At 35.1% G+C, this 24077-nt stretch overlaps 2 protein-coding genes across 3 annotated transcripts in view; one reads left to right on the top strand and one right to left on the bottom strand.

Moving 5' to 3' along the window:
- LOC131428140 (uncharacterized) overlaps nucleotides 1-24077 on the bottom strand; it is a 251352-nt gene that overhangs the window by 82175 nt on the left and 145100 nt on the right. The window lies entirely within an intron of this gene.
- LOC131428153 (uncharacterized) lies at nucleotides 20463-21997 on the top strand. Its single transcript, XM_058591859.1, has one exon. It carries the CDS (start codon nucleotides 21003-21005, stop codon nucleotides 21609-21611), a length of 609 nt encoding a protein of 202 aa, XP_058447842.1. The 5' UTR covers nucleotides 20463-21002; the 3' UTR covers nucleotides 21612-21997.

Genomic DNA, 24077 nt, shown 5'->3' with positions numbered 1-24077 from the left:
CGGTAAAGTGTGTTGAATATTGTACACCGCCACTTAAACCGGCGAAAAAAAACACGAATAAAAAAATCTCAACTTCACTCAAAACCGTTATTTCCTATCTTAGGTTCAAATGGTAGGTCTTACGGTCCTACCAAAAATTACTGCATATTTTCGGATACAACAAAAGTTTAAATCGTCATTTAGAGTGCAATGGCAAAATCGTATAAAAAATTCAAAATTTGAATAAAAACTAGTAGAGTTTGTACCAACTAACATGACGTTGGTGGCTACGAATCGACTTAGATTATACCGGTTCTCGGGTTCCGGTGCTGTTATTACATATAATAGTGGGCCCATTTCGTACTTTCTGTAGGTTAGTTAATGCACAAACGATCGCTTGGTTTCTTTCAAAAATCGAAGAGAAAAATTTTGAAAAGAATAACACAGTATTATATACATGAGAAAGGCATCATTACACCACTAGGTGGACTAAAACAGGTTTTTTGATTGATTCATGATCCTTAGATCGGAATTCCCAACAAAACTTGTTGACTTTATCAGCTACTAATCTACTTGACTTTATCAGCTACACCAAAGCACCGAATTGACGGATCAATGCATAGGGTGCTGGTCTTACAAACCAGTTGTCGTTTGTTCGAGTTTCGACCTGGAAGTATTCTTAGTGTCAGTAGGCTCGCAGTACTAGGCATGCAATGATTCTGTACACTAAGAATCGGCTGTGAAGTCTATTGAAACAGAGAGGCCAAATTCCACAGAAGCAATATAATGCCAGGATTTTGCCTGCTTTCGGTATTTTCCGTTAGCTGAGTGCAAATGAAAAATATCTAATGTGGCTTTGCCACTTCGTTTTGTTCATGTGATGTCCGACCTAACAAAAGCAAAGAAACCTAACTTTGAGTAGAGCGGACAAACGAGGAGATTACAGATTTGTATGCGAGAGGCCGCCACTTCCGATGGCGAGTCGGCGGGCAACTCACCTGGCGTCGCCTTGGCGGCTCTGTGCCTTTGGCTTCGGTTATGTGGCTGCGCTACATCAATTATTCGATTATTTGTAATTATTTATGTGGTTATTCGAAATTACCTTTTCGGCGGAACGCCCTTTTCGGTGAAATGACGCTTTCGAAGAAACGACTTTCGGTGAAATGGCTTCCGGCAAAATGGCTTTCGGTGAAATGACCCGCTCCCATTTTTGGGAGTCCCAAAACAATTAATTCTTTTAGTGTAGCTTCAAGTTTCAAATGTGCTGAAGATTCTATAGAGATTGAGCATAAAAAAATCAAACAGTTTTCGAGACATCATGGGAGCAGTTTAAGAAAATCATTTTTGAGAAAAACGCGTTCAAACGTTGAGCAGGCTAAACATTTCTCCATATACCTGCAAGTATCATTTCGCGTGTAACTTTTCAACCACTTCAAATCTAAAAAACATTTCACCTACGTTTTGTACACGTTGTGTTTCGGCCGATGCACTTAAGTTAAAATTTCGTCGAATAATGGAACTCATTATTAAAATACAATATGTATGTCATGTCATTTCGCGTTAACAAAAATTTAGAAACCTTGCTTAGAGCCAAACAATGTTGTCATAGGTTTGTATGCAAAAGACCTCAACTTCACACAGTAGATTTACGATGGATTGACGGGTAACAAACTTAAAATGAGGAAGCGAAATTCGGCGAAATTCCATTCGGTGAAATTACCAACTTTCAATAATTTTGAATTTAGCTGAACCATTGATTATTTCTCTGAAATTTCAAAAGAACCGTTGTTGCTATGTTGCCAATACTCGTACAATAACGGTTACAACAATATATCTTCTGAAATTTCGCTAATACCGCTAACGAATCTCGAATGTTATCACCTGATAGTTTTTTAATTGTGGTGTATTAGAAACAGAATGAGTAATACTTTTATCATAGTCCTTGTAATAAAAATACGTGAATTCAAGAAAGCTATAATCAAAACATTTAACAATCGATGAATTTATAAATATATATGAATTTTTCATTTTTTTTCACATGTTTGTATATAACTCAAAAATTAAAGCGATGACATGTACATTTTTTTTATTCAAAATATTGGAATCATTACCAGAAACAATGTATTGATGATCAAAATTATATATCCGTTAAAAGAATCTCAAGATATTTGGTACAAATACAGTCTTAGTCTTGGCATTACATTCCTTTTGTGGAATTTGGCCTTTCTGTTTCAACAGACTTCGCTGCCGATTCTTAGCGTACAGAATCATTGCATTACATGGCTAGTACTATGGATTCTACTGACACTAAGAACCCTTCCAGGTCGGGGCTCGAACATACGACAACTGGCTGGTAAGACCAGCGTCTTATGCATTGAACCGCCAAATACAGAGAATTTCTATTATTGGAAAAATTTTGCAAAAAAAAACAAATCAAAACTTTGAAATTTTATGACATATATTTTTTATTATTTTAGTTGGAAATTTATTACAAATAAAATTTACAAAAAAAATAAAACTTGGATTTCACTGAAAATCTTAAAAAATAAAAAAAATAATTATGTTTTCGTATTGGACAAAAGATCTAAACAATTTTTGTGCACAACACAAACGGAATTAATAACTACTAAAATTAGGTTTTTTTGTTTTAGGTTTTCCGTAAAATCTCAAAAAATCGGTAGAAGATCGGTAATTTCAAAATTTCTTATATATATTGCGTTCCAACGTTTCTGCAAATCCAATTTTTGCACGAAATTTTTAAATTATTTCAATGGCTTTGTACAATAAGAAATAGAACGTAAAATTATATGAATTTCATATACTAACCCATGGCAAAAGAAACCAACTACAATTTGAAAAAAAATATTGCTTGATTTTTATGTTACAAGCAATTAAGAACAAAAACATATATCTTAAATTTTCCGCTATCCTAAATAACAACAACAACAAGAATAACATCGATAGAATATTAAAATTTAAATATCACAAACTTAAAATTTTTTCTTAATGTATAGAATTCGAAAATCTTGAATTTTTTATTAGTAAACAATTCAGAAAAAGTAGAATTCTTAATTTAGCACAAAAAATCACACGAAATTAAGTAAACTTGTTTTTATCCACCTAGTTGTGTAATGATGCCTTTCTCATATCTCTCTTATTCTCATATAGAAAAAATTACCAACTTTCAATAATTTTGAATTTAGCTGAACCATTGATTATTTCTCTGAAATTTCAAAAGAACCGTTATTGCTATGTTGCCAATACTCGTCCAATAACGGTTACAACAATATATCTTCTGAAATTTCGCTAATACCGCTAACGAATTTCGAATGTTATCACCTGATAGTTTTTGCATTGTGGTTTATTAGAAACAGAATGAGTAATACTTTTATTACAGTACTTGTAATCAAAATCCGTGGATTCATTAAATCTATAATCACAGCATCATCGATTTACACGTCCTTTAAAATTCAAAATTTTCGGAAAAAGGCTACTTGGATCAAATAACATGCGACATACTTAATTGGAACATTTTCTTCATCCGTAATGCATGTGGAAATGGTACTGCTTTTCAAGCAAGAATAGATTTCATTACCATTTCTGCTCTATCCCCAAGACCTGAATACGAATATGTTTACCGCAGTGTTGATTATGCTTATGACAGACATGTGATATCGGTATCACTGTACACCATGAAATCACATGTCTGTCACCCTGAATCACGGTGGTATCACGCGAGCATCATGATACAACGGTGATTTCCGTACTACGGTCGTTCATCGTTGTACTGCGCAAAATCACATCACTGTTTACTGCTACCAGCGCCATTGGCGAGCGATGGTGAACTCATGAAACAATATTTCCTTCTTCTGAGCATCAAATAATAAACAACCATCGTCATATTTTGAAAAATATCTCGGTAAAATGCTAACAAGCAGCATAAAACTTATATACATATTTTCAAAAAGCAGTCAAACCAAGAAATATTCATTATTTGGTGAAATTTGAAATACAAATAAGAAAAACAATTTATTCATATTTGTACAAAAAATCAGCACTATTGAGTAATTGTTTTCTATTCAATAACAAGTAAGATTATTGTTGAAATGGATTTAAAACATAATGATTCATATTTTGAATGCATGTGTGGTAATAATAAGCGATAAATATCCAATACATGAATAAACCAATTGTGTAATCATCCTGTTTATTGATGACCTATCGAAATTCCATTTATAACATTGGTCCCCTATATTCACTTCTGGAAACTCTTAATCTTCTTATTACTTCGTCTTATGTCATCGGGTTGAATGCCGTTCGATGGAAAGAAAACTTGTTTTTAAATTATTTAGAAAGAGTCTTATTTTGGGTATGAACAGAGAGAACAGCGAATCATGTCTTTCAGTGTGAGTAAATTGAAGCAGAACACGTACCAAGTTACATATTCAATTTGTAATACTTGTAATAGTTTTCAGTGTTACTTCATAAATATAGCATAACAACTTTAAACTTCTCAAAATCCTAATAAAACCATTATCAGATTATATTCCAGTGTAGTAGACCGTTTTTCATAAGATTTCTGAAGCACTTTGCTATTATACAATAGCATCAAACCTATGTCAAATCTATTTCGGAATGATTTAAAATTCAAGAAGGTTTTAAATTCAGTTTTATGAAGAACATAATCCTTTTTATGAAAATTTAGTGATGAATAAACTGTTACGTTGACAGATTTTTTCTGAAATATGTGTGTGCCATGCCGTTACTGATGGTTACATACTAATAATATCTTAGATTTATTTACTATTTTGAGACTCAATCTTAATAGTTTATGCGCTCTTATTTTTATCGTGAATATGCGGGTGAAAAAGGAATTATGACTGAACATCTTGAAATTTATGCGGATTTGGCAAAAGTCGGTAAGATTTACAAACAGAATTTAGTGATTCATCACCATTTTGGTAGAAATCAGCGTCGCTGCGAAAAAATAGTGCTCGTGTTCCGAAAATTAGTTCTAAAAACCTTTCATATTTCCTCCATTCTATATTTATATTTATTTTTTATTTTTATTTATTTTTATCAGTGAATGTTACGGTAGAACATCAAAACTATGAACATCTAATTTTCTCTAATGCTAATTACATTTAAACAATGATATGAGTGATATGTGAATACTCACACACAAATAGTTTAATAGCTAAGACAGAGAGACAAGATTATATATGTCATTAATTAGTTGCTAGTAATAATCTTCAAACCACAAAAATGTTTGGTTTCTATATTATCGATCATCTGAGCTGGGAAATTAAGCTAAATTTGGAGTTTTTTCGTTTCACAGTACATTCATTCTGTGCGCAAAACATGTCTGTCACCTCATCGTTGTACGCGTACAACGTTGTACAGAAATCATTGTACGGGAATCACATGTCTGTCAGTGGTATTAGTCTGCACAAAACAGATTGCATAACGTGACCCGGCATATTACTTCAAAACATATTGGTCTACCATCCTTAATCAATAACGGAATAACAAAAGACTGACGACCTTTGTGCAGATGAAAATTTTGAATAACCTAGTGAGTCTTACTTGATAGTTGATTACTTTTATATTTAATGTTTAACCATACAATGATTGTAATTATTAATACGAATAAAATTATACAAAAATTGGAGACTTTGAAAATTCATTCTATCTCATTAGATACTGGTGAGAACTTCTTGACGAATCCTAAGTAGCTCATCAAACTAAAAAAATAGTTGTTTCAAATCGAGATATCGCAGATTCAAACAACATATGCTTAATTTTAACTAGAATATGGTTCTTCTATACAAATGTTGGTTGTTTAAAAAAACATTAGTTGATTCAAAACAAAATTGTTATTTACCATATATGAACAAAAAAAAATCGTCAGAATTACCCAACACTTCGATTTCGGAGATGCGGGTTTTATCTATCAAAGGCCATCACGTATTGTAAAAATATTATTAACATGATCGTTACAGCAATACAATAAATATTTTCTTTTTATATTTGTTCAATACCCTAGTACATACAAGGTCACAAAACGGAATGTGCATTCCGTTGAAATACTACACACAAGGCAATAAACAAGTCCCTTCTGATGACATTGGGCGTTTATTGGTACTACACGCTGAGGAAATAATAATTTCGGCAACTGAATCAGTTGTGTAAATAAGCAACAACTAGTATGATTCCATAGATTGAGTTGAGAAAATAGTTTTCCTATAAATCTCCGAAACATTTTACTCGACAATCAGTTTCAATCGCGATTCGATAGCAGCAGCAGCGAATTGTTAAAATGAAAGCAGTATTTATCATTGGATTTGGCCTGTGCCTCATGGCAGTGAGTATCACATAATGTTTTATGGAAACGATACTAAAAAATACAAATAAGAGAAAGATCGTCAAGACCATTTTCGAATAGTATAAGTACAAAAACGCTAGGGGTCTCCGGCGCTCCGATCAAAATTCGTTTTTTCAGCAATTCTATAACCTTTCTCTTTATCGAAGGCAATACAAATAAGGATTTACGATAATGCAAATTTGAATTCATTACACTATGGCACTAAGAACCAGAGATTAATCCGAGATTGTTATGTTTTCAGACCACGTTTGCCGCGCCGCAGCTAGATATTGTACAAAATTTGCTTGGAACTGTAACCTCCACTGTAGGTAGTGTGGTTGGAGCTGTGACTTCTCAAATATCTGGCATCAACGCCCAATTGAATGGAATAATCAGCCAAATCACATCCGTTGTCTCTAATTTGACTGCAACTGCTGGTGGAGCCGTCAACTCGCTCCTGGCATCAGTCCTGTCTAATGCTCAGACTGCCTTGCAAAATGCTCAGTCAGTTTTGAACAAGGTTGCCAGTAGCGGTCTGAGCACCGCTTCTTCGGCCGCCACCAACACCTTGAACTCAGGAACCTCTCAACTCTTGGGTGCCGTTTCTAACCTGAGCAACATTACGAGCCAGGTTATTGCAGCTGGATCCAACGTTCCCCAGGATTTGCTGAACCAACTGAATGCAGCAACGGCCGTTGTTAACAATCTGGCTTCATCGGTAACCGGAATCGTCGGTTCCTTGCTCAATTCTGTACTTGGCCTGGTTGGTGGATTGGTTGGTGGTTTGCTTGGATAAATTTACTAAATGTTCCAATGGTTAAAATAAACGCTTCTGAAAAAATCTGAAAATGTACTGTTTTAGTTTCTCCAAATTTAAATTTTCATAATTTTTAATTCTGAAATGTATCGATGGATTCAAATGAGTGCTATTCAACCAATTTTATTTTAGGAACTACCTAGTCGATATTTTTAATGCACAAAAAGGACATTGACGAATGAACGACTAAATGCAAAAATCGGATAAGTGCAAAATCTGCTCAAGTATTTTTGAATCCAAAAACTGGATAAAAACGTTGAGTGCAGCATCAAAATCCGATTTTGTATTTACAAATATTAAAACAGATTTCGAAAACTAGGTTGCATTTATTCGATGTATAAAAACAGCCGTTCAAATGATTGTAATTGTTTTCCTACTTTGTTGAAAGATTTTTAGTTAGTTAAAAAGTTACTAGGAACATCAGTTGGAATCATTTGAGCATTGCAAACAATCGTTATATAATCAAATTTCAACCAAATTCAATTGAAAATGATGAATGATAATAAATAAATAAATAGAGAAAATGAAACTGGTAAAATTAAATTAAATTTTAGGTTTAACTGCTTCATTTTTCAAATGACACTGAATCGAATTTATGAAAATATAGGTTTTCGTAACAAATTTTACATACACCTATTTTAATCCACCTGGTGGTGTGATGATGCCTTTCTCGTGTGTGCTCATCAAATAGAAACAGGAAGGTTTGTTCGGGATGGCATAGTCTTAAAATCGAGATAGTTTCGATCTTAAATTAGAAGATTTTCTATTCAGGTTTTCGTCGCATCGGACTAAATGACGGTTTGAAATTTTAAAGACACTTCTCTCTGTAGTTCCGGAATACCTTCTATTTTGACCTTTTGTTTGTGAAAATCGGTTGAGGCATCTCAAAGAAAAGTGAGTGAGTTTCGTTTTGGAGATTTTTATCGCTATTTCCGGTACTTCCGGATCGTATGGTCAGCAACTTACATGACTTATACATTAGAACAGATTTGAGTCAATTTAAAATAATTGTTGTCTATTTCACATTGTCGCTCTATACGACAATACCGAGATCCAAATTCAGGATCATTGTAAAGGACCGTAAGACCTTTCATTCGAATATTTTTTAGTAAATTGATTCAGCAAAGTGAGTGAGATCCGTTTTGGAGGTTTCATTTAATTACTATATCTATGCATTGGAATAGTTTTGAGTCCAATTTAGAAGATTTTTTTTCCTTGTTTACATCGTCACTCTTTACGACGACATATCATTTCAAACACTTATAACACTGTAATTACGGAATCGTTGATCAGATCCAGACAAAATTCAGGAATTTTGTAAAGAACGGTAAGATCTTTCATTTGAATCAAGGTTTAAAAAATCGGTTAAGCCATCTCGGAGAAAAGTGCGTGAGTCCCGTTTTTTAAGTTTCTGATCACTATTTTCGGTACTTCCAGAACCGGATTCCGGGAACCGTTATATCCGATGTGATCTTGTGTAATTGTCAACTTTCCAGAACTGTGAAATAGATGAATTTATTATTTTTGAGAAATCATCTCATCGTAACACATTCTTCTATCAAAGTAAACTATTGAATTTGCAGTGTTTTCATTCGTCACCCTATAATTCCTGTAATTAATTCTGTCTTTTTGGTTCTGCAAGGCTTTTATTTGATTCTAAGTTGATTAAAATCGATTCAGACATCTGGGAGAAAAGTGAGGGCATATTTTTGTCACATACACACAGTTCGTCGTGCTGAATCGAATCGGTTTCCACAGTGCCTTTCTTCACGAGGAAGACAAAATCATTGCGAAAAAGTCAAAAATTGAAGATGTGGTTTTATAAATTTTAATATTTTGAACTATTGTCTAATTCTTGAGAAAACCTTTAATTTTTTTCGGTGTACAACATTTTAGAGTGCCCAATTGTTTTTGTACAACTTCTTTTTTACAGCCTATATTTGTCCCTGTCAAAGTTTTAGAGCTACAACGATTTGAAGAAAGTGTATCTGCCCTTTCGAGAATCGAAGGCGAAGTATCATCACTTTGCTATCTATTTCAGGAATTGTTGAAAACAACAAAAAATATCGTAGTGCCGGTTGAATTCATTTATGTTTATTCTATCCAAGTTATCCGTTTCGTGTTTGCAAACCATCGTTGTTCGCTAAAATCATGTATCAAGAGCACGTTTACAACAAATACTAGGTAAATATATTATTAACTTAACTAGCGGACCCCTGCACACTTCGTAGCGCAAGATGTAGAAAATCAAAACTTCTTATCAATTTTAATGATTATTGAAGAAAAATATCATTATAATGCATTATAATGATAGTGGCCCCAACCTTTTTATATCGCGGATAACAGGACAAAATATATAAAACCGATGGTCTACCGAAACGCAAACAGACAGCGTACAATTTACCATCCGAAAAAAACTCTAAATTCACTCTACAGACTCATAACGATTATTGACGGTAATAGAAAAGTTAAACGGATGAGAAAATGATGTTCAAATTGAAATGGCATAGCAGTGGACATCATTGGAATGCGTGAAATGAAAACTTTTTCTTCTTCTAATTTGCCATTCAAAATTGTTGTCTCGACAACATTTGCGATTATCTTTTGAACTTTTAACTGCACTTTATTTTGTACTTTGTGTGCTTGTTTCTGTAATTTGTGTGATTGTTCCTGTACTTTCTGTGCTTATTTCAAAATTTGTTCCTGTACTTTCTGTACCTGCTCCTGTATTTTCTGTATTTGGTCCTGTAACTTCTGTACTTGTATCTGTACCATCTGCACATTCTGTACCTTTTTCTGCGCTCAATTGTACCAGTATTTCCTATACTTGTTTCCTTCATTTCTGTACTTGGTTTTGTATTTCGTGCACTTGTTCCTGTACCTTCTTTATTTTTTCCTGAATTTAGCTTCTGTACTTGTTCCTTTTATTTCTGTACCTGTAGCTGTCCCTGTGAATTTCTCACAGCTCAAAAATTTTCGTAGGATGGAAATTATTTCGAATACTCTTGAATTAGAATACTCGAACGACCCTCATGATTGCTCGAGATTGGTGAAGTAGAATGGTAGAGTGTTCTGTAAAAATGAATCATCTGACAATTGTTTTTGATTCGATCTCAACATTTTTCCCCAATTCAGGTACACACGTACACTTCGCACTTTAAAGCAGTTTTTTCCTGCTCTTAAAAGTCCCAAAAAATTAAAGAAAAATACAACCAAAATCAGTTTGACGGTTTATGAGCAAGAGAGCGAATCATTCGAATAGGTAAAACATGTCAATGAGTTCCCAAGTCTCGGTTAAATCGATGTAATTTGAAAACAGGAGCTAACGGGATGGTTTGAGTACATTGGACGAAACTGTTCATAGCTACTCAAATACAAATAATTCGAAATTTCGCAATACTCTGGGTAGATATATTTCGAATCGCGTTTGGGCCAATTGAAGACGTTTGGACTCGAATAAATAACCGAACTTGAAATTCGGAGCAATTGACGAAATTTGGAGGTCGTTTCGAGAAAAAATTTACACGAAATCCCGTCCAAAAAATCCTTCAAAGGTATAGCACGGGAAATGTTTATGAAAAATTGAAGCCGAAACAAACAGTTCGAATGGAATCGTTCCAAAAAGTAGAGAGCCGAACAGTTTTGGTGTTTGAGTTAACGGTATTAATTTGAAGTGGCAGCTGAGGTGTGCTAATCCTGTTGTCTCAGTGCATTGTGAAAACAATAATTATATCTATCAAGAAGATATTAATAATCTAGTATTCATATTTTGCTCTCCAGCGGGCAGCAGCATTGCATAACTCGATACGCGCCAAACAGTCATTGGAGATCTAGCATGCATTGAATGGAAAATTTCCAATTCTAAAAGAACCAATTTTCTAGTTTTTCCCTAATTTCCCGAAGAATTTTTCTTGTGTACTATAGCCTAAAACCTCCGCATAAACGTCACCTTTCTAACAAAAAAAATCATTTGAAGATCGGCCCACGTATACCAGAGAACATTAGCAACACACACTGTTTTCGCTATTATTTTATATATAGATAGATATATAAGATATATATATATATATATATATATATATATATATATATATATATATATATATATATATATATATATATATATATATATATATATATATATATATATATATGTATATATATAATCTATAGATCACTGCACCAAACAAATAGGGCTTTTTTACCAACAGTCATTAGTATTTATATATTATATGATATTTTGACGACTTTTAATCACCAAATTGTGATAAAATCGAATACAGTATGTTAGCTTCGACTCTAAGAAGAAATATCGCAAAAAAAATAGTTAGAAAATGTTGCAATACTACTGTTATAGTGATGCGAAAAATCGAAGCGAACGCAACTACGTTCATCTTATCCATATAGCATATCTCACTCTAACTAACGGTTTTCGTATATGAGATGAATACTTTTTTTTATTCGTGAATTTTTTTTTATTCATCAAAAAATTTTTAAAGGCACACTGCTTAAGCTCTAAGATGCGAAGAGCATTTTTTAATTTTAATTAACGACTAACTTAAAACTAGGATAGTATCATTAGGAAATGTCGTATTCTGGTCGCGATGGTCGATTCTGGAAGATTCAGTCTGCAGCTAGCGATTGGTAGTGGCCGGTGGATTTAATATAACATGAGAGTCCTCCAGGCAACGTTGATACATATCTATGGGTCCGTGGGAAACACCCCCAGGCTACGAAGACCCGCCGGGTGGCCCGCATATGAATACTGATGTTGAGGTACATGAAGGTACCATAACTCTTCCATATGCTGCTAAATTTGATTTCTGATTTCAAAATATTAAAATTAATTTAATTAATTTAACGGCTTCTTCGAATTAAAAACAAATATGTAGCAAAATGAAATGTATATGTTTCTTTGGGGTAATTTCCATTACTCCAAAACTTCTTATTTACGGAATAAACCGCCGAAAAATAAGATTCATAGATGCAAACAGATCTAGTTAATCAAAACAACAACAAAGCTGCTTGCCCTTGGCGAATGTAAACTCTGGAGTAACAGTTATTTCACATCTTAGTACATTCGGCACAACGGGCTAACATTAAGTGACTAACAAACATATAGTGCATATTATGATTGGATATCGATTTCAACGATTGTGTCAATATAAAACAGATCCCCGAGTCATAGATAGTCATATAATAATTGAAAAAATCGGCAGGATTTCTCATATAAATATCAGAACAGTTGTATCCAACCATCAGTTTCAATCGTGAATTGAGAGTTGCTCAGTAACTAAAACTTGGAAAAATGAAATCATTTTTGATTGTTGGATTTGCTTTATGCTTGCTTGCTGTAAGTATGAAGCTAACTATTGTCATTCCAATTCTCTTAGAACAATTGTATTACTTTCTCAGGTTGGGCATGCAGCTCCGCAACTTGAAATTGTACAGAATTTACTAGGAACTGTCACCTCAACTGTAGGAAACGTGTTGGGAGCTGTAACATCGCAGATATCCGCCATCAACGCGCAACTGAATGGTATAATCGGTCAAATCACATCCACTCTATCAAATTTGACTTCGGCTGCTGGTGGTACCGTCAACTCATTATTGTCATCCGTACTGTCTGGGGCCCAAGGTGCCCTTCAGAATGCCCAATCAGTTTTGAACAAAGTGGCTACCAGCGGTTTGAACACTGCTTCCTCAGCAGCTACCAACACTCTGAACAGTGGAACTTCCCAACTATTGGGAGCCGTTTCGAATCTGAGCAACATCACGAATCAAGTACTTGCAGCTGGGGCCAATGCTCCACAGGATCTGTTGAACCAATTGAGTGCGGCAACGGCTGTTGTAAATAATCTGGCTTCCTCGGTGACCGGAATCGTTGGTTCATTACTTAATTCTGTTCTTGGTCTAGTTGGTGGTCTACTGGGAGGTCTGCTTGGATAAATTGTATACGAAATAAAACAAAATGCTCTGGATCATTAACTCCTCCAGGTTTTTCTTTTCAATTTTCTAACAACTCAAAACCCTTCGAAACAATTCAGAGCGCTCCTCACTGATTAGTACAACGGCGTTTCAATTGAAGTCAACTGTTCGAAACAAGTAACAATTAATTTTGAAACGGATAAAACACATAGAACTATCAGTTTGCTCTCGTGTTGCGTTCAATACGGTTGATACAGCTGAAAACGAAAACCCTATTAATGAATGAATAGCAGCTACATTGTAGTTTCGCATACGAGATGAACTAAGAAAAATATAAATTTTGAAGGCGTTCTAATTCTACATATGATGCAATACATAAATAGCCTAATATGTCGAATTACGGAAAATTCAATTCGTAATGATTTTATGTGATCTTTGAATGAATTTTACAGGCTCCAACTATAATTTGCACTCGGTTAGCAAGTGCAACTGTATGAACTTTCATGAACCAAATTATTTTTTATCATTAGGATTTAATACATTGTTATCATGAAACTTTATCATGCTTATACTTTGTTGCCGTCCATCAAATAAAAATATTTTGTTCTATCTCTCATATAGACAAAGTATTTCTATTTTATGGACGGCAACATAAGTATAAGCATGATAAAGTTTCATGATAACATTGTATTAAATCCTAGTTCGTTCTTAATGTATGGTGAACTCTTAATGAATATAAGCTGATATTTGAACACTACAATTCCTTTCATAAATTCGTTCATTCTACAAGTTCAATTTTGAAAAAAGTAAACCGAAACCGACTTATCTTTATACAAAGCAAAGTCTTGGCATTACATTCCTTTTGTGGAATTTGGTCTTTCTGTTCCAACAGACTTCGCAGCCGATTCATAGTGTACAGAATCATTGCATCGCTAGTACTACGATTCTACTGGCACTACGAATCCTTCCAGGTCGTGGCTCGAAAATACGACAACTAGCTTGTGAGACCAGTGCCCTATGCATTGAACCACCAACCCGGGCCATATCTTTATACAGTTAATTCCAATAGAACTAATTAACTTCTTAACCATTTTCTTCGATGTAAGAAACTCGCATTATTATCCAGTGTTTCACGCTCAGAGAGGATTTGAATATACGAGCCATATTAGAAAAATAATGAGCGTTTTGTTATAAGTTATTACCTTATTAAAAGGTTTTATTAGCATATTAGGTTTCATACAAATTTACTTCTCTTTTGAACATAATCGCAATTAACTTCTTAGCATTTTCGATGCCGCTGCAGCCGCCTTCCGAAGATCGAGGTGAATTTCCATCTTCACATAACAACATCTTTTGAGACGCACATAAAAGGAGCGATGCATTTCTCGTAAATGTTCATTCAAGAACACGCCAAATTTAGTGATTTGCACATTATACGACTTGAAATAAAGTGAAATAAAAAACGTAAATCGGATCTCGCCGCGATTTGAAACGAGAAAAATTAGTTCACAAAGACGTCCGTTAATCGACTGAGTCACAGAAACGCTTCACAAATAATTTGGTTCATGAAAGTTCATACAGTTGCACTTGCTAACCGAGTGAAAAACCTCCTGAACCTGTAAAATTCATTCAAAGATCACATAAAATCATTACGAATTGAATATTCCGTAATTCGACAAGTTAGGCTATTTATTTATTGCATCATATGTAGAATTGGGACGCCTGCAAAATTCATATTTTTCTTAGTTCATCTCGAGTGCGAAACTACAATGCAGCTGCTATTCATTCACTAATAGCGTTTTCGTTTTCAGCCGTATCAACTGTATTGAACGCAACACGAGAGCAAACTGATAGTTCTATGTGTTTTATCCGTTTCAAGATTAATTGTTAATTGTTTCGAACAGTTGACTTCAATTGGAACGCCGTTGTACTAATTAGTAATGAGCTCTCAGAATTGTTTCGAAGGGTTTTGAGTTGTTAGAATATTGAAAAAAAAACTGGAGGAGTTAATGATCCAGAGCATTTTGTTTTATTTCGTATACATTCGAACATACAATTTATCCAAGAAGACCTCCCAGTAGACCACCAACTAGACCAAGAACAGAATTAAGTAATGAACCAACGATTCCGGTCACCGAGGAAGCCAGATTATTTACAACAGCCGTTGCCGCACTCAATTGGTTCAACAGATCCTGTGGAGCATTGGCCCCAGCTGCAAGTACTTGATTCGTGATGTTGCTCAGATTAGATACGGCTCCCAATAGCTGGGTAGTTCCACTGTTCAGAGTGTTGGTAGCTGCTGAGGAAGCAGTGTTCAAACCGCTGGTGGCCACTTTGTTCAAAACTGATTGGGCATTCTGAAGGGCACCTTGGGCTCCAGACAGTACCGATGACAATAATGAGTTGACGGTACCACCAGCAGCCGAAGTCAAATTTGATAGAGTGGATGTGATTTGACCGATTATACCATTCAGTTGCGCGTTGATGGCGGATATCTGCGATGTCACAGCTCCCAACACGTTTCCTACAGTTGAGGTGACAGTTCCTAGTAAATTCTGTACAATGTCAAGTTGTGGAGCTGCATGCCCAACCTGAGAAAGTAATACAATTGTTCTAAGAGACTTGGAATAACAATAGTTTCCTTCGTACTTACAGCAAGCAAGCATAAAGCAAATCCAACAATCAAAAAAGATTTCATTTTTACAAGTTTTAGTTACTGAGCAACTCTCAATTCACGATTGAAACTGATGGTTGGATACAACTGTTCTGATATTTATATGAGAAATCCTGTCGATTTTTTTAATTGTTTTGTGACTATCTATGACTCGGGGATCTGTTTTATATTGACACAATCGTTGAAATCGATATCCAATCATAATATGCACTATATGTTTGTTAGTCACTTAATGTTAGCCCGTTGTGCCGAATGTACTAAGATGTGAAATAACTGTTACTCCAGAGTTTACATTCGCCAAGGGCAAGCAGCTTTGTTGTTGTTTTGATTAACTAGATCTGTTTGCATCTATGAATCATATTTTTCGGCGGTTTATTCCGTAAATAAGCAGTTTTGGAGTAATGGAAATTGCCCCAATGAAACATATACATTTCATTTTGCTACATATTTGTTTATAATTCGAAGAATCCGTTAAATTAATAAAATTTAGCAGCATGTGAAAGAATTATGGTACCTCCATTTTCCGTGGACCCATAGATATGTATCAACGTTGTCTTGTGGACTCTCGTGTTATATTAAATCTACCGGCCACTACCAATCGCCAGCTGCAGACTGAATCTTCCAGAATCGACCATTGCGACCGGAATACGACATTTCCTTATGATACTATTCTAGTTTTATGTTAGTCGTTAATTCAAATTAAAAAATGCATCTTAGAACTTAAGCAGTGTGCCTTTAAAAAAATTTTAATGAATAAAAAAAAGTTCACGAATAAAAAAGTATACATCTCATATACGAAACCCGTTAGTTAGAGTGAGATATGCTGTCTCTTTTTAATAGATTGATTTTAAGGATAAGATGAAAATAGTTGCGTTCGCTTTGAGTTTTCGCGTCGCTATAGCAGCAGTATTTCAAAATTTTCCAACTATTTTCTCTGCGACATCTTTTCTTAGAGTCGAGGCTAACATACTGTGTTCGATTTTATCACAATTTGGTGATTGAAAGTCATCAAAATAACACGGCGGCTATACTAATGACTGTTGTTAAAAAAGCCCTATTTGTTTGGCGCAGTGATTAAGTTAATAATATATTTACCTAGTATTTGCTGTAAACGTGCTCTTGATACATGATTTTAGCGAACAACGATGGTTTGGAAACACGGAATGGATAACTTGGATATAATAAAAATAAATGAATTCAGCCGGCACTACGATATTTTTTGTTGTTTTCAACAATTCCTGAAATAGATAGCAAAGTGATGATACTTCGTCTTCGATTCTCTAAAGGGCAAATACACTTTCTTCAAATCGTTGTAGCTCGAAATTTTTTACTATAACAAAGACAGGGTGTAAAAGGAAGTTGTATAAAAACAATTGAGCACTCTAAAAAGTAATACACCGAAGAAAAATTAAGGTTTTTACAAAAATTAGACAATCTTTCGAAAAATTAAAATTTAAAAAACCGCACCTTCAATTTTTGCCTTTTTCGCCTTTGTCATGAAGAAAGGCACCGTGAAACCGGATTTTTATCTGATATCTGAATCGATTTTCATCAACTTAGGATCAAATAAAAGCCACTCTAGCAACTGTCACTCTAGAAGACAGAAATAATTACTGGAATTACAGGGTAACGAATGAAAAACACTGTATATTTAATAGGTTACTTTTAAACAAGAATGTGTTACGATGAGATGATTTCTCAAAAATAATAAATTCATCTATTTCACAGGTCTGACAAATTGACAACCACACAAGATCACATCGGATATAACGGTCCCCGGAATCCGGTTCTAGAAGTACCGAAAATAGTGATCAAAGACTTTAAAAACGGGACACTCTCACTTTTCTCCGAGATTGCTGAGGTGATTTTTTTTACTTAAATTCAAATGAAAGATCTTACGGTTCTTTACAAAATTTCTGGATTTTGTTTGGATCTGATCAACGATTCCGGAATTACAATTTTATAATTGTTTGAAATGTCAAGTCATCGTATAGAGTGACGATGTAAACAAGGGGAAAAATTCTTCTAAATTGCACTCCAAACTATTCCAATGTATACATATAGTGATATTATGAAACCTCTAAAACGGATCTCACTCACTTTGCTGAATCAATTCACTAAAAAAATTCAAATGAAAGGTCTTACGGTACTTTACAAAGATCCTGAATTTGGATCCCGGTTTTGTCGTATAGAGCGACAATGTGAAATAGGCAACAATTCTTCTAAATTGACTCAAATCTGTTCCAATGTATAAGTCAGGTAAGTTGCTGACATTACGAACAGGAAATAGTGATAAAAACCGAATTTCACAAACGAAAAATCAAAATAGAAGGCATTCCGGAACTACAGAGAGAAGTGTGTTTAAATTTCCAAACCGTTATTTAGACCGATGCGGCGAAAAACCTGAAAAGATAGTCTTCCAATTTAGGCTCGAAACTATCTTGATTTTTAGACTATACCATCCCGAACAAACCTCCCTTTTTCTATTTAATGAGAAGAGTTTTGCAAGAATACCACAGTAATATTGCTGAGAATACAAGTCACACGAGAAAGGCATCATCACACCACTAGGTGGATGAAAAGGGTTTGTTTAAAACTAGTTACGAAAACCTATGTTTTATATAAATTCGATTAGTGTATTTTAAAAAGTGAAGAAGTTCACCTAAAATATTTTAAAGGTAATTGCAAAACATCAATTTTTTTTTAATAAAAAGTCAAGTTAATTTAGTATCCGAATATGAATTTACAGCTCAAGCGCAATACGTTTGTTCTGAGTGACCTTTCTAGAAGTAATCGTTTTCGAGATATATAAACATTCAATTCGAGGTTTTCGTTAAAATTGCGCCTGTTTAATTGGTCAACACACAACAGATATTCTAAATAAAATAAACAATTGGGGTAACCCTATTTAACTCAGCTCCACCATTCATCTCAAATACCTAAGGAATTATATACCTTTTCTATCTCTCCTATAGACCAAGTATTTCTATTTTATGGGTGTGTACTGATAATCAAATTCCATTCATCGGAACTAGTTAAAACCGTATTTGTATTCACGAATAATTTCATTGTTTTTAAAAATCACCTCATCTTTCATCTTAGACATAAATTTTTGCCTTAATTTGAAGTCCGATTCCTGAGAAACGTTTTGATGAGTGTTGTGGGCAAAATTTTTATGAAAATGCCATCAAATTATCTTTGTTGGCATAAAAATGGTAGGAAGGTGAGGAAAATCCAGGTTGAAAATAAGTTCCAAGCGCACGTGAAACTTTCACACCTTTTAAAACCTTTACAAATTCACATATATGAAAACAATTCATTCACACTTTAAAATACTTATAAACTAAGTCAGTCTCTCAAGCCCACTTTTAAATGTATCTCTAGAGATGGAGAAGTCAAAATGATCATACACGCTATCAAACACATTGCAGATCACCCTTAACGGTTCGTTTTGACCATACTCGGAATGTTGAAAATTCACTCGCAGGAAGCTCCACGATTATAGCTTCCGTGAAAGCATATTTGGGTTTACGCAAAAATATCAGGAGCATCAATTTGACCAACCAGTAGCTTACAGTTAGTAGTTATAATAATTTATACTAAACAAACCCAATATTATATGAGTTTCCTAAAGGCATGTTCAGGAGCGTTCTAGTTCTAGATGCAGGATTTATGTCAGTTTTAAAATTTAAGTCTAGAAATTAAAACAAAATAAACTAGCTGTCACAGCAGCGTTATATAATGGCAGCGTATACCAGTTTATTTGACAGTAGAACTGTTCGAATAAATAACTAAAAAGGCGGCTTGCTATGGATCGTGCAGCTGCTGAATTTGCTCTAAGAGCAGCTGCAAGATTCATATGGGTGGTCTAAAATATAACTGAAACTGAAACAAACGTATCTCCAGCAAGCCGTTTTAGTTTTATTTATTCGAACAGTTCTACTGTCTAATTTGAAACTGGTATACGCTGCCGTTCTATTTTTTCTATATTTGAAACGCAGATAAAACGCTGCTGGGGCTGCCAGTTTATATTGTTATAATTTCTAGATTTAAATTTTAAAACTGACATAAATTATGCACTATTGGATATAGCCTAAGGGCATATTCAGCAGTGTTCTAGTTCTAGATGCATAATTTATGCCAGTTACAAAATTAAAATCTGGATTTTATAACAAGAAAAACTGGCAGCCCCATCAGTGTTTCACTCGTGTTTCAAATATACAAAAAATAGAACGGCATCGTAGACCAGTTTTAAATATTTGAAAACGATCCGTATAAAAAGTCCCAAATGCAAATGACACTTTTTCTTTGTTTACTTTCTCTCTCTAACACTTTACATAGAACAATGACTAAAACCATCAACTTTCGATCTGCACTGAAGAATTTGTTTGAGTATGCCGTAATATTTGAAAGAGAAAGTGAACAAAGAGAAATTTTCATTTGCACTTAGGACCTTTTCTAATGTTTATCGAGATTTCTTAGAAAAAATTACAAACATTGCATAAGTAAATCGGATCCATTAAACAAAATTGGTTTGACTTTTCACTTCCATCGCCATTCGAAACTAGTCCCACCTTTAAATCTCTTTCTCTGTCCAATTTCATCAGATTTCGATATCTCTCAGAGGTGGTCAGAGCATTTCACGATGCATCAATGTGTAGGGAACAGAAAATACATTTATTTAAACAGAATAATTCAATTATCAAAGTTTGAAATAAGAGAGAATTCTGATTAAAATAAGGATTCATTTTGAAATAATTATATATTTCATATCAAACTTCCAGACAATAGAATAGAACAGAACAGAAAAAAATTGTTACATGATGTGTACGTTTCCATTGAGGCAGTTCCCACCAGTATACTATCAATAATAACCGCTCACATCTGTTTATAAAAACATCATGCCAATAAACCGCATGAAAAAAGAGTTTATTAACGAAAACAGACCTCCCTCATCACAACATCAACAGCACTGCTTAACCTTGGTAAATGTAAAATCGAGTGTAACAGTTATTTCAAAACGCCAAACATTCTACGCAATGAACAAATGTTTGAGTAAAGCAAACTCAGTGGATTTTATTTTCGGATATCAGCTCCAGCAATTGTGTCAACATGGAATTGATTGAGAATCATCATATAAATATCAGTACAGTTTTATCTAACTATCAGTTTTAATCGAGAGTTGCTCAGTAACTAAAACCTGTAAAAATGAAATCATATTTGATTATTGGATTTGGCTTATGCTTGCTTGCTGTAAGTGTGAAACAAATTGTTATCACTTCAACATTTTCAGTACAACTTTATTATGTTCTCAGGTTGCACATGCAGCTCCGCAACTTGACATTGTACAGAATTTACTAGGAACTGTCACCTCAACCGTAGGAAACGTGTTGGGAGCTGTAACATCGCAGATATCAGCCATCAACGCGCAACTGAATGGTATAATCGGTCAAATCACATCTACTTTATCAAATTTGACTTCGGCTGCTGGTGGTACCGTCAACTCGTTATTGTCATCGGTACTATCCGGAGCCCAAGGTGCCCTTCAGAATGCCCAATCAGTTTTGAACAAAGTGGCTATCAGCGGTTTGAACACTGCTTCCTCAGCAGCTACCAACACTCTGAACAGTGGAACTTCCCAACTATTGGGAGCCGTATCTAATCTGAGCAACATTACGAATCAAGTACTTGCAGCTGGGGCCAATGCTCCACAGGATCTGTTGAACCAGTTGAGTGCGGCAACGACTGTTGTAAATAATCTGGCTTCCTCGGTGACCGGAATCGTTGGTTCATTACTTAATTCTGTTGTTGGTCTAGTTGGTGGTCTACTGGGTGGTCTGCTTGGATAAATTGTAAGTCAACAGTGTACGAAAACCTCAAATAAAATTCTCCGGAACATCTTAAAAAATTACATTGTTTGTATTATTAGAAACCCTTTTTCATTCCCAGTTTATCCGATAGAACGCAGGAAAAAGCAATTAAATTAATTTTAAACAGAAAAATACAGTGAATCATGTTAATCATGAGAATTTAAAACAGGAGAGAATTCTGATTAAGATATGGATTCATTTTGGAAGAATCAGAACTAATTGGCTGAAGTGGCACGTTCCCTTAGTTATTTGGCATGATGAGCACATTTTAACGAGGAAGTTTTCACTACTAAATTATAGGCCGCTCTCATCTCCATCGTTCAGAGGGAAGGATAAAGAGAAAGGAAGTAAGTTCGCGGAATAGGTTAATTCGCTCTATGCAAGTTTGTAACTATAATCAAGTTAATAACACATAATAACATTTTCACGAAAGAGAGTGAATTATTTTGAGAATTTAGGAGCAAATGCCATGTACAGAGACAAACTTTCTATTTTTTTGAGACAATTATAAAAATACAACATAATAAATCTATCCCACCGGTATCCAATATGCTACCTGTCTTGTAGCGAGGTAGCAAGTTTTCGTATGTTTGAGTCCCGACCTGGAAGAATGATTAGTGTCAGTAGAATCGTAGTACTAACCATGCAATTAAACAGAAAGGCCAAATTCCCCTAAAGGAATGTAATGCCAGGACTTTGCTTTGCTTTGATGTATCTTACATTGATTTCTCTGAGAGTATTAAGCTTTCGAGCATGACTTCCTTAGTAATGAAAATGAATTAACAGATTTGAATTGTTTGCCTGAGTATCTAAGAAATACTCGAGTTTTTCCCTCAATCGACGCATAACGGTCTCGCCGACACTCAGCTAATTTTCTTTGGACCTAAACAGAGGAGAATGAACAGATTAAGGGTTCTCGGACCAAATTAATCTTCTTTGTCATTGTCGCCAACTAGTAAGATCTCAATCAGTAATAGCCGTTCAACCGAGAAGGTTGTGTATAGAAGCGTACAGTTTAATAACGCTGGTTGGTTTACACGCGTTAAATACAACAACGGTTGAACTACAGGTAGAGACCTGTTGGCAGCAGCCGTTAAAACGTATAGTCGTGCTGCATAAGAGAGCCCTAGTGCTGGGCCAAGCTGGTGAAGGAATAAAGGCGTTTCCCAAGCTCTACCCAGGCCACAATATACAGCCACAAGTGCTGAGCAGGAGAGTGCAAAGGCACATCGAAGAGGAAGAGTGCAAAGGCACATAGAAGCAGGAGAGTGCAAAGGCACACCGGTGCGAAGGCACTTCGGTGCAGAAGCATATCGGTGCGGAGCACTAGGAAGAAGGAGACAAGACAACTCGGTCTTTCCACTGCCATACAACACGCAGGTATACACCGGTGACCTGCGCTGGTTACAGCTGGCGAAGACGAAAGTAAATCGGAATTCGAGTGGTGCTGGATGTCAGGTAGCAGTAGCATCACATCCAACAATCAGCAGCCAACAAGAACATCTAGAGCAACGAAGATCTACACGGCAGTGCAACGGAGATAGACAACAATTTCAAGGTAGAAGTTTTTTCTTTTCCTTTTGATTGAGTACTGTGTAGTGTTGGTTTCAAATTTTATTTTAAAGTTTGGTTAAAAATTTTAATGTAATGGATGAATCCATGGACGTAAATCCTAGCATGAATCCGATACCCCCACGAACGAAAAAATATCAGGAGAGCTCTTCTGGGCATTGGATAGTCTTTTTTAGACGTATATCAAAGCCATTAAACATTGTACAAATTAATAAAGGTTTGACATCACGATACTCTTCAATCAAAGAGATCATAAAAGTAAATAACGATAAAATTCGTGTTGTGGTAAATAATTTGAAACACGCGAATGATATTGTCTCTTCGGAACATTTCAATAAAGAGTATAAAGTTTACATACCCTCCAAAGATGTCGAAATTGACGGTGTTGTCACCGAAGCGAGTCTTTCGGTAGATGATTTACTCAAGCATGGTGTTGGTCGTTTCAAGAACTCTATGCTTGAGGGTGCTTCTCGCTGCTGGTGGAAAGTTGAACTCCCGCTGCTGCTGCTGGCTGGTCCTCGCGCCTCGATGGCCAGCAAGCGAATGAGAGATGCGACCTGAGCGTTTGAGGTTTTTATTAACCACGCAGAAGGTGCATTCTCTGTCGCTGCTGGTTGATGATTCCACTCCCACGACGTCTGCTTCCATCGAACGCACGAAAAGAAATGATCGATTTTCGACCACGGTTCCCCTTTTATACGCATTCAGTTGAAGATATGTGCCTGACTATCTCAAAATCGTCGTCCTTGCGCGAAAAACCCAAGCGAAAGTAAAAAGTTTTCCGCGTTGTTTTCAAATTTTAAGAAAACTTAATTTTTGAGTTGTTTGTGGTTATCGCACACTGTTCAAAATATTATCCTGAATTCCTGATCA

This window comes from Malaya genurostris, chromosome 2 (genome assembly GCF_030247185.1).
Source record: "Malaya genurostris strain Urasoe2022 chromosome 2, Malgen_1.1, whole genome shotgun sequence".
NCBI classification, from domain to species: Eukaryota; Metazoa; Arthropoda; class Insecta; order Diptera; family Culicidae; genus Malaya; species Malaya genurostris.
Note: the sequence above shows the minus strand (reverse complement) of the source record. Positions and strands in the feature narration are given on the sequence as shown.

Coding starts and splice junctions, on each gene's coding strand:
- LOC131428153 (XM_058591859.1), top strand. CDS start 21,003: ATGCTTGCTTGCTGTAAGTGTGAAACAAATTGTTATCACTTCAACATT.